Genomic DNA, 17,369 nt, shown 5'->3' on the forward strand with positions numbered 1-17,369 from the left:
TCTTGATTTGGGCTCAGATCATTGATACTATGGTTCATGAGAATGAGCCCCTGCATTGGGTTCTGCACTGACAGCTTGGAGCCTGCTTGGGATTCTCTTTCTCCCTCTTTCTCTCAAAATAAATAAATAAACTTTAAAAAATGATAATTTCTCTAGGAAGAAATAAAAAATATGGACATTAGAAAATGTTATCTGCTTCTTCCTCGATCACTGTATTTTTATTATCTTAATTTTTGGAATCATTATGAACAACTAAGCATGGCCATAAAGCACATCACTATTCCTCATCTGGTACATTTGTAAACATACTTTCACATCCTACCTTCCTGTTTACAAGTAGACATGGTTCCAGCACTCCTTATTTTGAGAGCCACTAATGTAAAATAAGGAAGTGGGTTTGCTATTGGACAAGTTTGTTTCTAATTTTCTTTTTTAGTTTAAGTATTCTGTTAGTTTTCTAATGATAATAGATTCAAACACAGTGCTTATGGTATATTCCTCATCCATTTACTGTGGATTATTAAATAATATACTTAGTGTAAAGGTTAATGTGTATGCTCTGGAAGCACGAGTGCCTGAGTTCAGATCCTACATTTGTCACTTGCTGTGAAACATTAGGTAAGTTATTTAATCTTCCTACCTCAATTTCCTTACCTCTGAATCGTGGATAGTATTAACAGTACCTTCCTCATAGAATTATGTGGGGAATGTATAAATAGTTAGATTTGAAGCCCTTAGATCAATACTTGATGTATGATACTCAATACATGTAGCCTATCATTTATTTTTTTAAGGCAGTGTTAAGTACCAGATAAAAATTTAAGAAATGACAGTAAAGTGAGGTATACAACTTTTCTGTATGCTTTAAAATTTGTAATGTCTTTTTATAATAGTTGAATTTCTATTTTCTCTTGAAGGAATCTCGTAGGCTATATCAGTTTCACTATGTGAACTGGCCAGACCATGATGTTCCCTCATCATTTGATTCCATTCTGGACATGATAAGCTTAATGAGGAAATACCAAGAACATGAAGATGTGCCTATTTGTATTCATTGCAGGTACAAAAGAATTTTCCAAATATTTAAGTATTTTGGAATGTAAGTGGCATTATAATATGGGTGATTTATGGTATTTTGAAACCTAATTTTTGGAATTACCAAATGAGATAGGTCGTTATATGCATTTCCAAACAGTAAAAGCTGAACCCTGAGGCAGTTTTTCTTTTCTGAATTTTTAATTTACATTAGATTCTTCTAAAACACTTAATATCCTAGTACTTACTTCATCAAACTTCCATCAGTTTATCTCTTGAAGTGACTTGTATCTGCCTTAAAATTTGTTATAAAGAGTAAATGAAATTTCTCAGACTCAGAAATCTACAGGTTAATTAAATAGTTCAAAGGTTTTTTTAGTGGAGAGAGAACACCAAAGATAGTTTTTCTTATCCAGTAGGTCAGATTGTAATGCCTATTTGTGAGTTGAAAAGGCTGCTTTGGGCCAGAAAGGTGACTTGCTGATGGGACATGTGGGAATCAGTTAACAACTTGGTTAATTAAAAATACTTTTTCTATAGTTAATTCAGTGGTTAGTTGACCGTTTGATAAAGTAGTTGACTGTTTAAGGAAAAAAGTCCATTTAATCATAGAAACTAAATTTGACTTGACTTCTTACAAGTAAGTTGAAATTATTTCTTGTTCTATCATTGTTGCCCAGTGTATATAGCTCATGAATCCAATCTGATGTGAAGGTTTTCCTTTTAAAAAATAAATATACCATTTAATATTTTAACAGCCAAAATAGTATGTTAAATGTAATGACTTAGAAAACACAGACATTTTAAAAAAGAAAGAAAACACATACATAAAAGCCAGGAAATCCTTTCCATGTATGTGTAGTATTTTTTTTAAAGAATTTTTCTCCATGTACTGTATCATGTACATTTTTCTAAATCATGTAACTATTCTCTCTACAATTCGTTATGGCTGTGCTATACTTTATATTTAACCTCCATTCCTATATTATGCCCATCCCCATTCTTTTTCATCTATTTTAAACACTGGTTTATATGTCCACATGGCCATTCTTCATGCCAAAATCTTTGAGCACATTGGTAATTACTTCATTAAGATAAATCTATATAAATGGGATTTCTAAGTCAAAGAACATTTTTATGCTTTTAATACATATTTTATATTTTGTTATCCATAAAGTTAATGCTAATTATAATTAGCTAGTTTGTGGAAGTGCCTATTTTCCTATACTCTTCCAAGTACTGTTATCTTTTTGTTTGTTTGATTTAATGCCTCTATGACAGGCAAGCTTTTTACTCATTTATTTATTTTTTTGTCTTGGTAGTTTATATTCTTTTGTGAAGTGCTTATTTATATACTTTGCTATTTGTTACAGAGTTGTGTGTCTTCATTTATGGCTTCTATCCATTGAGATATGCTTAGAAAAAGTCTATCTGTAACAGTAGTGCATAAACTATCTTTTTAGCACCTTTATAGGTTTTTTATAAACATTTTTAATCTATCTGGAATTTTTTTAATAATTAAGGTATGAGGTAAGAAACCAGCTTTTGCTGTTGTTAGGCTCACTTTCCCTGTACCATTTATTGAATGGTCTAATAATCTTTCCCATTTCATGGGAGAATCCACCATTATGTAATAATACCTACATATACTCATCAGCTCTGTTTCTGAATTTTGTATTGTGTTTTATCAGTCTGGTTGTGTGTGTCTTTGTAAAGTTATACTCTTAACCATGAAGTTTTAAATATATGTCATTTTAGGCCCTGTTAATTCTTAAAATTCTAGAAATGTTTTGCTATGAGGAATTGATGCCTTTTAAGAGCTTTTTAAAAATCATACTAAAAAAAAAAATCATACTAAGCTGTTCATAAATATACTTTATAAGGAATTCTCACATGACATGTTTGACAACTACTCATATTTCTAAAGGTTTCAAAATTTAAATCCTACCCAACTTTTTTCCTACCTGAAAATGATTCTGGTGATGTTGGTAAATTACTCAGAGTGATTCTCAGTCCTGAGGTGTATGTCTCTTGTCTCCCTCTAGTCGAGAATCAGTTGTTGTAAAGCACTCTTGTCATGTTTTAAAATTTAAAAACCTGTAGAATTTTACTTTATGTTCTCCAGGTTCTATTAGTTCTGTAGGAGATGAAGAGTGTGAATCACTGGCCTTTTGTTCTTTTGGTGAAATCACTGCTGGAGTTCAAACCAGTTTCTATGGCTTGTGGTATTCTTCGTCTTTCCTATACCTTTTGTAGACTGAAATGATGTATTATTTCTTCCTCTGCTGTAAAGGCATCAGAGCCATATTGACATAAAATAAATTTATCTCTGCGACTTACTATTTGCTAGGCAAAATTTTCTGAGGTAGAATTAGACTTCCAAAGTGAAGGCTGCTGGGTCATTTGTGAATCACATAGGGTTTTTTTTAATATTGGAAGTTTCCTAAATTTAATAAAAACCAGGTATAAATACTTACGTTAAAGATGATTGCCATGTACATAGTTTAAGTTGTAATTTTTTACTAAAATGGTAGAATTTTGTCACATTTCCTAAGTGATTTTTTTTGCTTCTGAAAACTAACATGTTCATCCACATTTATTTTAGTTTTTTTATGACAAAAATCAAATTGTTCTTTCAAACTTTATATTTATAGTGCAGGCTGTGGAAGAACAGGTGCCATTTGTGCCATAGATTATACATGGAATTTACTAAAAGCTGGGGTAAGAATAATTTTCTATAGCATTATATCCAGTTGATATATTATTTTCAGAGTTAATGGTTAACTGCAGTAAATTATAGAATGTGTTTTGTTGTGTATGTTACTTTTTTAGAAGTAGCTTCACTATGTAAGAAATAAAGGTAATGGAACTAAAAAAGGAAGGCATAAATGATGCATATTACCTTGAGATAATGCACAGGGCAGAAAGGTAGACATGTTGCCTCCTGGGTTTTTTTTAATGTTTTTATTTATTTCTGAGAGACAGCACAAGCAGGGGAGGGTCAGAGAGAGAGAGGGAGACACAGAATCTGAAGCAGGCTCTAGGCTCTGAGCTAGCTGTCAGCACAGAGCCCAACACGGGACTCGAACCCACAAACCATGAGATCATGACCTGAGTCGAAGTCGGATGCTTAACCAACTGAGCCACCCAGGTGCTCCAACCTCCTGTTTGATCTATGTGAATTGATACCTAGATTAAGAATGTAAACTCTGCATTGACTTTTCCAAATACAGAATCCTCATTGCCTTGTATATTTGTTCTAGGTAATCAATTTAATAAATATTTATGCCTAAGTGAAAACATAGTATCATGGTTAAGGAAGCTGACTCTGGAGCCAAACTGCCCAGATTAAAATTCCTGCTCTGTCATTTACTAGCTGTGGGATTTTGGTTGAATTACTTAATTTCATTGTGCCTCCATTTTTTCAACTGAAAATGGGGTCATATTAATAACTCATAAGAAATAAGTTAACCTTTGTAAAATTCTTTAGAACTGTGGGTGTCCTTGGATACCTGGGTTGTTTAGTCAGTTAAGCGTCTGACTTTAACTTAGGTCATGAACACATGGTTCATGGGTACAAGCCCCGCAATCAGGCTTTCCGCTGTCTGCACAGAGCCTGCTTTGGATCCTTTGTTCCCCTATTTCTCTGTCTGACACCCACTTGTGCTGTCTCTCTCTCAAAAATAAAAATTGAAAAAAACCTCTGTCCTGTAGTAAGTGCTCATTTTAATATTAGTTTTCATTACAATTGCTGTTGCTGTTTTACTACCATTAGTCTTTCCAAGAAATTGTGTTTAATACTTTGGAGCATATACAGGTAAATAGAACACAGTCTGTTACAGATTTGAAAAATTTAACTTGTCCCGTTGTATGTAGATTTGGTTCCTTTACTGGTTCTATAGTATGTTCATTTTGTATTCATTAGGGAGAGGTTTTTAATTCTTTAGAAATTTTTTTAAAATGATTTATTTTTAGTGGGGTGCCTGGGTGGCTCAGTCAGTTAAGCCTCCAACTTTGGCTCAGTCACGATTTCGCTGTTCATGGGTTCTAGCCCTTTGTCAGGCTCTGTGCTCACAGTTCAGAGCATGAATCCTGCTTCATATTCTGTGTCTCCCTCCCTCTCTCTGCCCCTCCCCTGCTGCTCATTCTCATTTTCTCCCATCCAAGTACTAACCAGGCCCGACCCTGCTTAGCTTCCGAGATCAGACGAGATTGGGTGCGTTCAGGGTGGTATGGCCGTAGACCATTCTCATTTTCTGTCTCTCTAAATAAATACTAAAAATGTTTTTAAAGTATTTTTTTAAGTAAATGCTACACCCAACATGGAGTTCGAACTTAGAACCCCAAGATCAAGAGTTGTATGTTCCATCGAATAAGACAGCTAGGCTCCCCAAAATTGTTTTTATTTTTTATTTTTTTAATTTTAGATTTTAGGTAATCTCTACACCCAACATGGGGCTTGAACTTACAACCTTGAGACCAAGAGTTGCATACCCAACTAATTGAGCCAGCCAGGCACCCCCTTTATAGCTTTATAGTGTGTTTCTGTCAATATTTCAATCTTTTTGTTGTATAAAATAGGATTAATAAAATATTTAGGTTTTTATTTCTTATTCCTGCCCTCTATTCTTTCTCTTTTTCCCCCTGCCTTCTTTCCGTTTTCCACTCTTGCTAGGGAATATTTACATTTTAAATTTTCCTCAAAATCTCTCTGGGATTAAATTTATTTTTGTATTCCTCAAAAATTGTAATCATCTCCTGATACTCGAAATGAGTTAAAAAATTTTTTAAATATAATCTGTTGTCAAATTGGTTTCCATACAGCACCCAGTGCTCATCCCAACAAGTGCCCCCTCCATGCCTATCACCCCCCTTCCCTTCTTCCCCACCCCCATCAGCCCTCAGTTCTCAGTATTTAAGAATCTCTTATGGCAAAATGAAAATTTTTAAATGGTCAAAATTTAACTAGGACTCTAACCCATTCTAACATAAAAGTGAACGATTAAAATTGAGATGGAAAGAGGCATTTACATAAATGCCATTAAGCAAAATAAATATCTGGTCAGTTCAAAAGTTGTGTTATTTTGAACATCGTCTTCATTTGACTGTTTGCTTAACGTAGGTAAATCTTATGTCTCAGGTTAGGAATTGATGTAAAAGTCTTTTGATGTATATAAAGACTCTCAAGCAGTAAGCTTGGGAATCATTTTTAACTCTTCACTTCAAAATATTCTTAGTGATGACCAAGTTCTAATAGCTCTGCCTCAGATGTATGCCATAAATCTTTTTTAAAATTCCTTCAGTAAACTTATACTGGTTTCTCCCCATCAGACTCTCACCCTCCATGCTGCAAAAGTAGATTGAATATTAAATCTGCTCATGTGCATGCTACCTATTATAGTAGTTCTAATTCCAGGTATACCAAGAATTGTCTGGGATATTTCACAGTCTCTAGAGACATAGCCGAGGGATCTGTATTGTTACCAAATTTCTTAGCTGGTCCGTATGTAGCCAGCCCAGGAAACAGTGCGCTGTAGAATGAGCTCATATTTTATTTTGTTTACAATCTGATTCCAGATAGCCTTACCTTGTTTCCTCCTTGAATACCTCTTCTTTCAGTTTTACCTTTTAGTTCCCTATCTCCACATCAAGCTTCTCAATTCCTCAAATAGATTATACATTTAATCTGCTGTGCTTAGGTATATTTCCTTCACTTTTTATTCCACACACCAATCAGAGTTAGTCACAGCATCTTTATTCCCACTGAACTGCAATTATGCCTTGGCTGGATATTTGTTTGTTTACATGTCTCACCGGCTTGACTGGTGAGAGTCAAGATTAGCTTTGTATCCACAATGTCAAGAACAGTGTCTGAAGGACTAGGTATGTAGGGCTCAATAAATGTTTTCAGTCATCCAGTATGTATATAAGGTCTTTATGAAAAGTTGAATTACATGAAAGAGAGCTGACATATTAAAATTCTTTGTTTTAGAAAATACCAGAGGAATTTAATGTATTTAATTTAATACAAGAAATGAGAACACAAAGGCATTCTGCAGTACAAACTAAGGTATAGTTTTGTTTTAGTTTATAAAATGTATTTTTATAAATGCTTTTTTTTTTTTCAAATGTCTTTTTCCTTGTTTAACATTCCATCTCCCTAATAGGAGCAGTATGAGCTTGTTCACAGAGCCATTGCCCAACTGTTTGAAAAACAGCTACAACTGTATGAAATTCATGGAGCCCAGAAAGTCGCTGATGGAGTGGTAGGTGTTCTTGGCCTATTAATTTTAGAAAACTTTTCTCTATATTTTAAGATTTTATTATTTTTTTAAGTAAACTCTACACGCAGCATGGGCACAAACTTAACAACGCTGAGATCAAGAGTTGCATGCTCTACCAACTGATCCAGCCAGGTGCCCCCAAAACTTTTCCTTTTTACAAGATGTAATGTTTGGCTTTTTAAATTGTCATCTTATGTTTTCTCTAACATGAGAATATCCATGACAGTTATTTTTATTAAACTTGGATTTCTTTAACTCTTCCTTCTTCCTATTTGAATCTGTCTATTGTAATGGTATTTATTGATTCCAGTACAAGCTAAATAATATTCAAAATAGAATACAGCTAGGAATGTCCATCAACAGATGAATGGATCAAGAAGATGTGGTTTATCTATACCATGGAATACTACATGGCAATGAGAAACAATGAAATCTGGCCATGTGTAGCAACATGGATGGACCTTGAGGGTGTTATGCTGAGCGAAATAAGTCAGGCAGAGAAGGACAAATATCATATGTTTGCACGTATAGGAGGATTAAGAGGAACTTGACAGAGGAACGAGGGGGAGAAGAAGGGCGGAAATGGTGGGGGAAAGGGAGAGAGGCAAACCATGAGAGACTCTTGAATGCTGACAAAAACTGAGGACTGATGGATGTGGGGGGGAGGGGGGATGGGCATGGAGGAGGGCACTTGTGGGGATGAGCACTGAGTGTTATGTGGAAACTAATTTGACAATAAAATACTTGTAAAAAATAAATAAATAAAAGATGAGGTAAAAAAAAAAGAATACAGCTAGGAAAGTTGATCTTCTATCAAAAATCATTACTGTTTCAAGTATAAATTACTTTTAAATAAAAGTTAACTAGGGGCACCTAGCCACCTGGGTGGCTCAGTTGGTTGCATGTCTGACTTTTGATTTTGGGTCAGGTCATGATCACAGGGTTGTGGGATCAAGCCCCATGTCAGGCTCTGCGCTGAGCATGGAGCCTACCTAAGATTCATTCTCATTCTCTCTCTCTCTCTCTCTCTCTCTCCCCCTTCCTCCTCTCCCCCTTTCCTCCCTCCCTCTTTATCTCTCCTCCTCTCCCCCACTCACACACTCTCTCTCTCTCTAAAAAATAAAGATATAAAATTTTTTTAATTAACTATTCTCTCTCCTTTTCTACCCCCCACCTAAGTAATTATAAGTTGATTCTACATGAATTATATTTTGTTCTTGGTCATGATGATATATAATTTTATAGTTAATTTTGTACAGGCTTTTTAATTAAGTAGAATTGCAGTGCTATAATTAAGTCCCTTTTTGGCAGGTGTTTATTAGTTTGATGTCATTTTAGCTTGAAAAGATTTTACTGGCTATTCAAACTTTTGACCTGACAAAAATACTGTATTCTCATAGTGTTCACATGTCTGCCTCTGTTTTCTAACTGGTTCTTTTATTTGCTGTCTTTACATAATGACCTTGTCCTTGAAAGTACTGGGCTATTTTTTTTAATAAAATTTCTTTATGTTTTTATCACTGAAACTAACATAGCTATCACATGATAAGTCGAACTTAGCCTCAATAACTAAAAATGAGGAAATGAGTTGCAAAATTTATAACCTTTGTTTTCCTTTTCTTCTGCACATTGTTTTAGGCACTTTGCCAGACTATTTGAAATTCCTTGGTTTTACATATGAGAGATTTGTTACCAAATGCTGATATCAAGGTCTTAAAATAATACAATATTACTTTGACAATATTGATTATCGTGAGCTTTAGGGGCTATGTATTGCCTTTATTAGCCAAGTGATAATTTAAATTTTTAAGATGAATATATGTGACCTCATTTTTATTTCCTATATTAACCTAGGAATCATCTCTTTATCTTTATCTCCCTTGGTTTAATTAAAGCCTGTCATAATCTGTATTGAATGTAACCAAATATTTTATAATATAGAATAGAATGTTTATATAAGACTATATTATTATTTAAATTGAGATGCAGTTAATGCTTTAGAAAGCTTAAATAGGCAATGCTTTTATTTCTTTAAACTATAATGGGAAATATTTGTTTTTATAAATGCAAGATTTAATTTTAAAGTTAGTTTCTAAACTTCAGAAATACAGAAGTATATACAAGTGAAAAATATTCTAACCATTATGTTTTTTAAATGTGTAGAAAATTCTTATTTTATTTTTTACTGAGATATCATTAGCATTTAACATTATATTCGTTTCTGGTATACAATGTGGTGATTTGATATTAGTATATCTTGTGAAATGATCACCACAATAAGTCTAGTTAACATCCATTACCACACATAGGTACAATTTGTTTCTTTAAAAAATTTTTTTATAATGTTTTATTTATTTTCGAGAGAGAGAGACAGACAGACAGAGACAGTGTGTACAGGGGAGGGTCAGAAAGAGAGGGAGATACAGAATCTGAAACAGGCTCTGGCTCTGAGCTGGCTGTCAGCACAGAGCCCGATGCGGGCTCGAACTCACAAACCATGAGATCATGACCCAAGCCGAAGTTGACACTTAACCAACTGAGTCACCCAGGCGCCCCCAATTATTTTCTTTTGATGAGAACTTTATGATTCATTCTTTTATGAACTTTGAAATAATGCAATATAGTATTATTTAGTCAAGTCACCATGCTATATATTATATCCCATGACTTTTTAATTTTATAACTGGAGTTTGCATAGTTTGACTTCTATCGTTGGACCTCCTTCACCCATTTCACCCATCTCTGGCAAGCACCAAACTATTCTCTGTTGGGGCGCCTGGGTGGCTTAGTCGGTTGAGCGTCCGACTTTCGCTTAGGTCATGATCTCGCGGTTTGTGGGTTCGAGCCCCGCGTCGGGCTCTGTGCTGACTGCCAGCTCGGAGCCTGGAGCCTGTTTCGGTCTGTGACTTCCTCTCTCTCTGACCCTCCCCTGCTCACACTGTCTCTCTCTCTCCTAGAAATAAATAAAACATTTAAAAAAAAAAAAAAAAAAACTATTCTCTGTATAGGAGTTCAGTTTTTTCCTTTTAGAGTCTACATATAGGTGAGATTATATAGTATTTGTCTTTCTTTGACTTATTTCAAAAACTTATATAATGCCCTCAAGGTCCATCCATGTTGTTGCAAAAGGCAAGAGTTCCTTCTTTTCTTAAGGCCAAATGATACTCCTTCATGTGTGTATACCACATTTTCTTTATCCATTCTTCCATCGATTGACATTTGGGTTGCTTTCATGTCTTGGCTATCATTAATAAGGCTGCAGTAAACATGAGTGTGCGTATATCTTTTTGAGTTTGTTTTTTCACTTCCTTTGGATACATACCCAGAAATGGGATTACTGGATCATATGATAGTTCTATTTTTGATTTTTTAGGAACTTCCATTTAGTTTCCATAATGGCTGCACCAATTTACATTCCTATTAACTGTACATAAGGGTTTCCTTTTCTTCACATCCTCTCCAACATTTATTATTTCTGTTTTTTTGATGTTAGACATTTTTAACAGGTGTGAGGTCTCATTGTGGTTCTGATTTGCAATTTCGTAATTATTAGTGATGTTGAGTCACTAACTAATATGTCAGAGGTATCTTTAATATTTGTCTAGGTGTAATAATAGTGCCCCCGCTTTCATTTTTAAAGAACCCAGATTTGGACAATAAATTATATGGCTACTTTGCCTTTGCAGATATCCCTGCAACAGATGCTTTTGTTATGGTAGGTGGCTTTAATTAAGGATGATGAAAACATCCATTCTCATGATGTAATTGTTGTTCTGGTCAGAGTAAGATGCAGGGTTAAGATGCATAAAACTCCTCTGATACATGTGATTATATACCAGGAGACAAGGTACACTAAAAATTGTTAAAAAGTGGAGACCTCTGTTTTCTTTGGTTGGGCCTATTTAGTTAAAAAAAAAAAAAAGTCATTAGTAAGAAACAGTTATAAAGGCAAAGGAGGTACTATGATGGACACAGTAAAAGTGCCTTTTGATTAAAAAAGGCAACTACAGTTTCAGAGTTCCTTAATCATAGTTTATATAAAGATGGCTTTTTTTCTAAAATTAATCTGAGATGTAGGTAAGAATGAAAATCATTAAAAAAAAATTTTTTTTTCATGTTTTATTTATTTCTGAGAGAGAGAGACACAGAATCTGAAACATGCTCCAGGCTTTGAGCTAGCTGTCAGCACAGAGCCTGCACATGGGACTCGAACCCACCAACTGTGAGATCATGACCTGAGCTGAAGTCCGACACTTAACCAACTGAGCCACCCAGTCGCCCTGAAAATCATTCTTTTCTTCTGGCCCATTAACGTATCCTAGCTGGATAAAAATGAGCTACTTACCGGGGCGCCTGGGTGGCTTAGTCGGTTAAGCGTCCGACTTTCGCTTAGGTCATGATCTCGCGGTTCGTGGGTTCGAGCCCCGCGTCAGGCTCTGTGCTGACTGCCAGCTCAGAGCCTGAAGCCTGTTTCAGAGTCTGTCACTCCCTCTCTCTCTGACCCTCCCCTGCTCACGCTGTCTCTCTCTCTCTCTCTCCTAGAAATAAATAAAAATTAAAAAAAAAAAAAATGAGCTCCTTACCTGAGGCTGAAGCTAATTCAAGGCAGTGTTTTATACAATAATTTCAGAACTCTTCTATTCACAATCCTGAACACAATCTAAGATCCTTCTAACTGTATTAACTCTGGGACATCTATGTTAATGAGTATTACTGGTCCTTGTGACTAGCAAGAACAGGGATAGCTGTGAATGGACTCTCTATGCCTTTTTTGGGTTTATTTGATTAGAGGGTGATAAAATGGTTTTATATGCTTATGGAGTAGGGCACTCCATGGTCATAAAGGGTGGGGAAAAGATTGATTTAAATGAATTCTGGGACCTGTTTAAAGGTACTCAGTAGCAACAGGAATTCTGAAAAAAGATTGGGAAACACAGAAGGTAGAAGACTTTTTTGTTGCCTTTTTTTTTCCTTAGCACATGTTAAATTCTACTAGTGATGCCTGAGAGGACTATTTTCTTTAATCTTTATTTTTTTGGGAAATCTGTTTCTTCACAGAAACATTTGAAATGTGTTGAAATGCCGTGGTACACGATTGAGTTTTCAGTAACTGGAAATAGAGTGTTTTGTTGTTTTTTAAAGTTTCTTTACTTTTTTTTTTAGTAATCTCTCCGCCCAGCGTGGGGCTTGAACTCACGACCCCAAGATCAAGAGTCACACATTCTTCCAACTGAGCTAGTGAGGGCCCCTAGACTTTTTTCGATAGGAATCTCTCTCGAAGTTTGGCCCTTTCAGCTAAAATAATAGAGAATATAAACTCCATTTTGGGAAATTTTTACTTGACAAATTCAAAAGCCAAGAAACAGCTTGTATGAGGAGCTCAGTTGGTTTAAGCATCCGACTTCTCATGTCATGATCTAATGGTTTGTGGGTTTGAGTCCTATATTGGGCTCTCTGCTGTCAGTCAGCTTTGAGCCTGCTTCAGATTCCTGCTGCCCCCTTTGCCCCAGCCTCTTTCTCTCTCTCTCATTTTCAAAAATAAACATTTTCCAGAAACAGCTATGTGACACATGAGAAAGGAAAATTATTTTCTCCTAACTTTAATGAAGCATTTTTTTTCCTCGGCAGAATGAAATTAACACTGAAAATATGGTCAGCTCCATAGATCCTGACAAACAAGATTCTCCTCCTCCAAAACCACCAAGGACCCGCAGGTATTGTGTGTCACATTTTCCTTGAAAGGATAGTTTTCTTTTACTTACTCTTAATTAAAATAACAAATTGTGAATATTTCCAAGTTATTTTTATAACTTTTATCATTTTTTGTTTAGGATATAGCATATGTATGGCAATTGATTTGTTACTAGTATACTAAAGATTTTGTTTTACTTTGGATAAAATTTCAGTGAATAGAATGTTGTGAATTTTAAGTCTTTGTTTTTTGAAAGTTTGACTCCTGTTACTCTTTAATGAACAAAAAGGATAATAAAGTAGTTGCAGATGAGTATTAACAGAAAAATATTCATTCAGCTTAAGATAGGATTTTATTTAGGGATATGTGCTGAAGTTATCTTTTTTCTTACTCATGCAGCAGAGTCAAATGGCAGAATTTCTTTGTATTCCACAAGAATACCCTGTAAGTTCTAGGTTGAAATGAGTTCTAGAACTACTGTTCTATTAACTGAAAATAAAATCACAACAGTGTAAGACTGATTAAAAAGTAATCACGGTATACTTTCTTTTTCAGTATGGCCACAGAAAGCAAATAAATGAATTGACTGTTTAAAGTACATGTTCTTAGGGAAAGAGCTAGAGAGGAAGGCTTAAGTTTGTTGTATTAGATTTAATCAGTCATATAATTCTAGTTTATACATCAAGAGTATTGTAGATTTTGAACAGCTGATTTCATTTTCTATTTTCACTAACACCAGCACTCTGGAAGTGTACCTTATTAGCTGTTTTCTAAAAACTGTCAACAGATTTACTACAGTGACAGTATACTTGGTACTTTCTTCTAATGCCTCTCAATTCAGACAGTTTTAAGTAGGAATAGAATTGGAAGGAATATGGAATGGTTGTTTCAGACATTTTGGTATCCAGGCGAGACGTAAAGGCTTATGGAGAGTTTGGAATTTAGAAGATTTGGGCAGAAATAAAGTCTTTCACACTGTAGATATATATAACAAAGTACCAAGGAGAGAACCCTGATAAGCACCTTAATTTGTGAGGAGCAGACTAAAAGAAAGCTGTAAAAAAGGATAATTCATGAAAGGTGAAACCAGTAAACAGTGGCATTCTATAAGCCATGAAGGCATTTTGTTACTGGCAGAAATAGAGGAATATCAATGTGTTTAAGGGCTGCCTGGGAGAATGAGTGGATTTTCAGACCTCTGTGGCTCTTAGAATATGCTGGATAGGTGAGGGCATTTGTGGGGTCAAAACAAGGAGTTAAGATCTGCTCAGTTGGAGGCGTTTGAAGTTACCTGATTTGGGGGACCCTCATCTAGCAAAGAATGTGGTTTTTGAGTGAGGATTTTGGTGACCGAGAACTCCAGGAAAATGGCAAATAGAAAAAAGAAGGTGATGGGAGAAACCCATATCTCACAAAACAGTTGTTATTCTTCTGCACTGTTTTTGTCTCTTAAAAAAAAATCTTTGGCTCTTTTTTTAAATGCTATTTTCCTTTTGTTAATTTTCTTTAAACAAGTATATTAAACCAAAATATATATTGCCTTGAAGTGGTTAATTTTTAAGAAAGGAGCTAAGTGATTGAATAAAAGTAGGAAATGGTCCTATAGCCCAGCCAAATAAGAAGTGATTAAAAGAGGTCCCTTTCAAAATATTAAATACCTGGAAATAACCTGTAGAAAGCAGAACCTTAGGTAGAAATAATTTCATTTGTAGTAAATTGAAAAAAAATTAAGTGTTCTTTGTTAGAAAAGTTAAATGTAATTTAGCTTTTGCTATGATATTTAAAATACCATTTATTTTCAAATTTGATGCAATTTTCACTAAAATACAAAAGGGATCTTTTCTGAACTTGACGATATAATGTTAATTTGGATGAGCAAAGAAGCGGAAATATCAAAGAAAACGTTGGATGAAAATAGTGATAAGTGAGGACCAACTCTTAAAAACTAGAAAGTTGTAATCTATAAAACAGTCTGTCAGTGATAAAGAACAAAATATACCAGTTAACAGAGTTGAATCAACAACTAGGGAATAGATCCTGTTAAGAATTAATATATACTAAATAGGGAGAAGGAAAAGGTTTGGTTATTTATTAAGTCATAATATAATATTACTAACCATCTGAAGAAAAAGTGATTTGATGGATTAAAATTTTGAAGTTCTAACTGAATTATTCCCAATTTGAATTCTTTAAGATAAATAAGGATAGATTTTGGCAAAATGCAAAAATATGCATGCTTACTATTGTTCTCTAAGTCTTGTGTTACTCTTTTTCCCTGTTAGAAATACTTTTGATCTCAAGCTTTAATTTAAAAGTTATTGATAGAGGTGAGAACATATAATAAAACTAAGCAATAAAAGATAAACACAAGTAGAACATGTTTCTCAAATCCAGAGTTTAAGCTATATAGGATATAAGGTAATCATTATATTGGGGCGTTTGGGGGACTTAGGTTAAGAGTCCAACGTCAGTTCAGGTCATGATCTCACGGTTCGTGAGTTGAGTCCCACCCTCTGGCTCAGTGCTGATAGCTTGGAGCCTGGAGCCTGCTTTGTATTCTGTGTGTCTGTCTCTCTCTCAAAAATAAATAAATGTTAAAAAAATAATCATTATATCAAAAGTAATCATTAGCAGTGATGTAACACCTATATTTATGTTTTTTCATCTTCTTTTTTAGATTGCCATGTATTCTCTATTCATTCTGTAGATAGTCAATAATATGTCAGAGTGGGAAGTGATGTCATGAACTCAGTGACTTCAACAGTAATCTTGACCACAAGGATGTTAGTATAGCTGCTTTCCAAAGGAACTGATGTGCATAGGCTAGCCGAGTTCAACCAAGAGCACAAATCTCCTACTTCCTGTCCAGTAATGGCTTCTTCATTATATGGGGTTACCTCCGTAAAAAAAGAGAGTAGTTTTTGTTTTTATAGTGTTTTGTTCTAGTTTTTCAGTAGTCATTTCCTTCACTCTCGTACTCTTTCCACCCCATATGGAATCCAGCCTAACTTACTGTAAGAAAAGTAATTTTCTGATTTATATAAAACATCAATTTGAAACAAATTATAGAGTTATTCATTTTAAGACCTGGTCAAACAAATTAAATGTAATTTTTTTATTATTATTATAAAGTCCAAATATCTTAGTGTAAAGTTCTGGGCCTTCACAAGTGTAGCTTCAATCTAATTCTTTGGTTTTATTTTTCACTGTTTTTCGGAACTGTTGTGTTCATTGTTCTGTCCTCTTCTGGTACTGTTATAATGCCTAGTATGCGGGTAGGTCCTGAATGTTTTTGAAAATAGATGAGATTAAAACCAGTATTTACAATAAAAATTATGCAAGTCATATATCTATTCATTGGAATTTTTTTTTACATCAGAATATCTAATAAAAATATGAGTGCTGGATACTATAGTGGAAAATCCATATGTAGCATACATTTTTTTGTGGCTGGACTTCAAATTTTTGTGTACATGAAAGTGCCATAAGCCTTGTTCCAACCAACCTTAAATCAGGGAAGGATAAGGAAGAAATCTGTTAGTGTAATTACCAATAAAATTTGAGTAGCCACAAAAACCCACAAAGGAACACAAGGAAACTTTTGGAGGTGATAATATATGTTTATTACCTTGATTGTGGTGATAGTATCATGGGTATATGCATATGTCCAAACTCATCAAATTCTATATATGAAATATGTAGTGTTTTGTATATCAACTATACCTTGTAAAGCTATTTTTTTTCATTTTTTTTTTCTAATAGTTTATTGTCAAATTAGTTTCCACATAACACTCAGTGCTCATCCCCACAAGTGCCCTCCTCCATGCGCATCCCCTCTCCCCCCCACATCTATCAGTCCTCAGTTTTTGTCAGCATTCAAGAGTCTCTCATGGTTTGCCTCTCTCCCTTTCCCCCACCATTTCCCCCCTTCTTCTCCCCCTTGTTCCTCCGTCAAGTTCCTCCTAATCCTCCTATACGTGCAAACATATGATATTTGTCCTTCTCTACCTGACTTATTTCGCTCAGCATAACACCCTCAAGGTCCATCCATGTTGCTACACATGGCCAGATTTCATTGTTTCTCATTCCATGGTATAGATAAACCAATTTTTTTGATCCATTCGTCTGTTGATGGACACTTAGGCTCTTTCCATGTTTCAGCTATTGTGTAGAGTGCTGCTATGAACATTGGGGTACATGTGTTCCTATGCATCAGCATTTCTGTATCCCTTGGGTAAATTCCTAGCATTGCTATTGCTGGGTCATAGGGGAGTTCTGTTGTTAGTTTCCTTAGGAACCTCCACACTGTTTTCCAGAGGGGCTGTACCAGTTTACATTCCCACCAACAGTGTAGGAGG

General features: G+C 34.8%; 1 protein-coding gene across 3 annotated transcripts in view; it reads left to right on the forward strand.

Annotated features, from left to right (window-relative positions):
* PTPN12 (protein tyrosine phosphatase non-receptor type 12) overlaps nucleotides 1-17,369 on the forward strand; it is a 93,052-nt gene that overhangs the window by 59,433 nt on the left and 16,250 nt on the right. For all 3 annotated transcript variants that reach the window (XM_039239094.1, XM_039239093.1, XM_039239092.1), the window contains exons 8-12: nucleotides 918-1,060; nucleotides 3,690-3,756; nucleotides 7,028-7,105; nucleotides 7,203-7,301; nucleotides 12,948-13,033. In XM_039239094.1, the coding sequence (XP_039095025.1) occupies nucleotides 918-1,060; nucleotides 3,690-3,756; nucleotides 7,028-7,105; nucleotides 7,203-7,301; nucleotides 12,948-13,033 (473 nt within the window). The remainder of the gene's footprint in view (nucleotides 1-917; nucleotides 1,061-3,689; nucleotides 3,757-7,027; nucleotides 7,106-7,202; nucleotides 7,302-12,947; nucleotides 13,034-17,369) is intronic.

Source organism: Hyaena hyaena, unplaced genomic scaffold (assembly GCF_003009895.1).
Source record: "Hyaena hyaena isolate Hyena2069 unplaced genomic scaffold, ASM300989v1 scaffold_152, whole genome shotgun sequence".
Taxonomy (NCBI): Eukaryota; Metazoa; Chordata; class Mammalia; order Carnivora; family Hyaenidae; genus Hyaena; species Hyaena hyaena.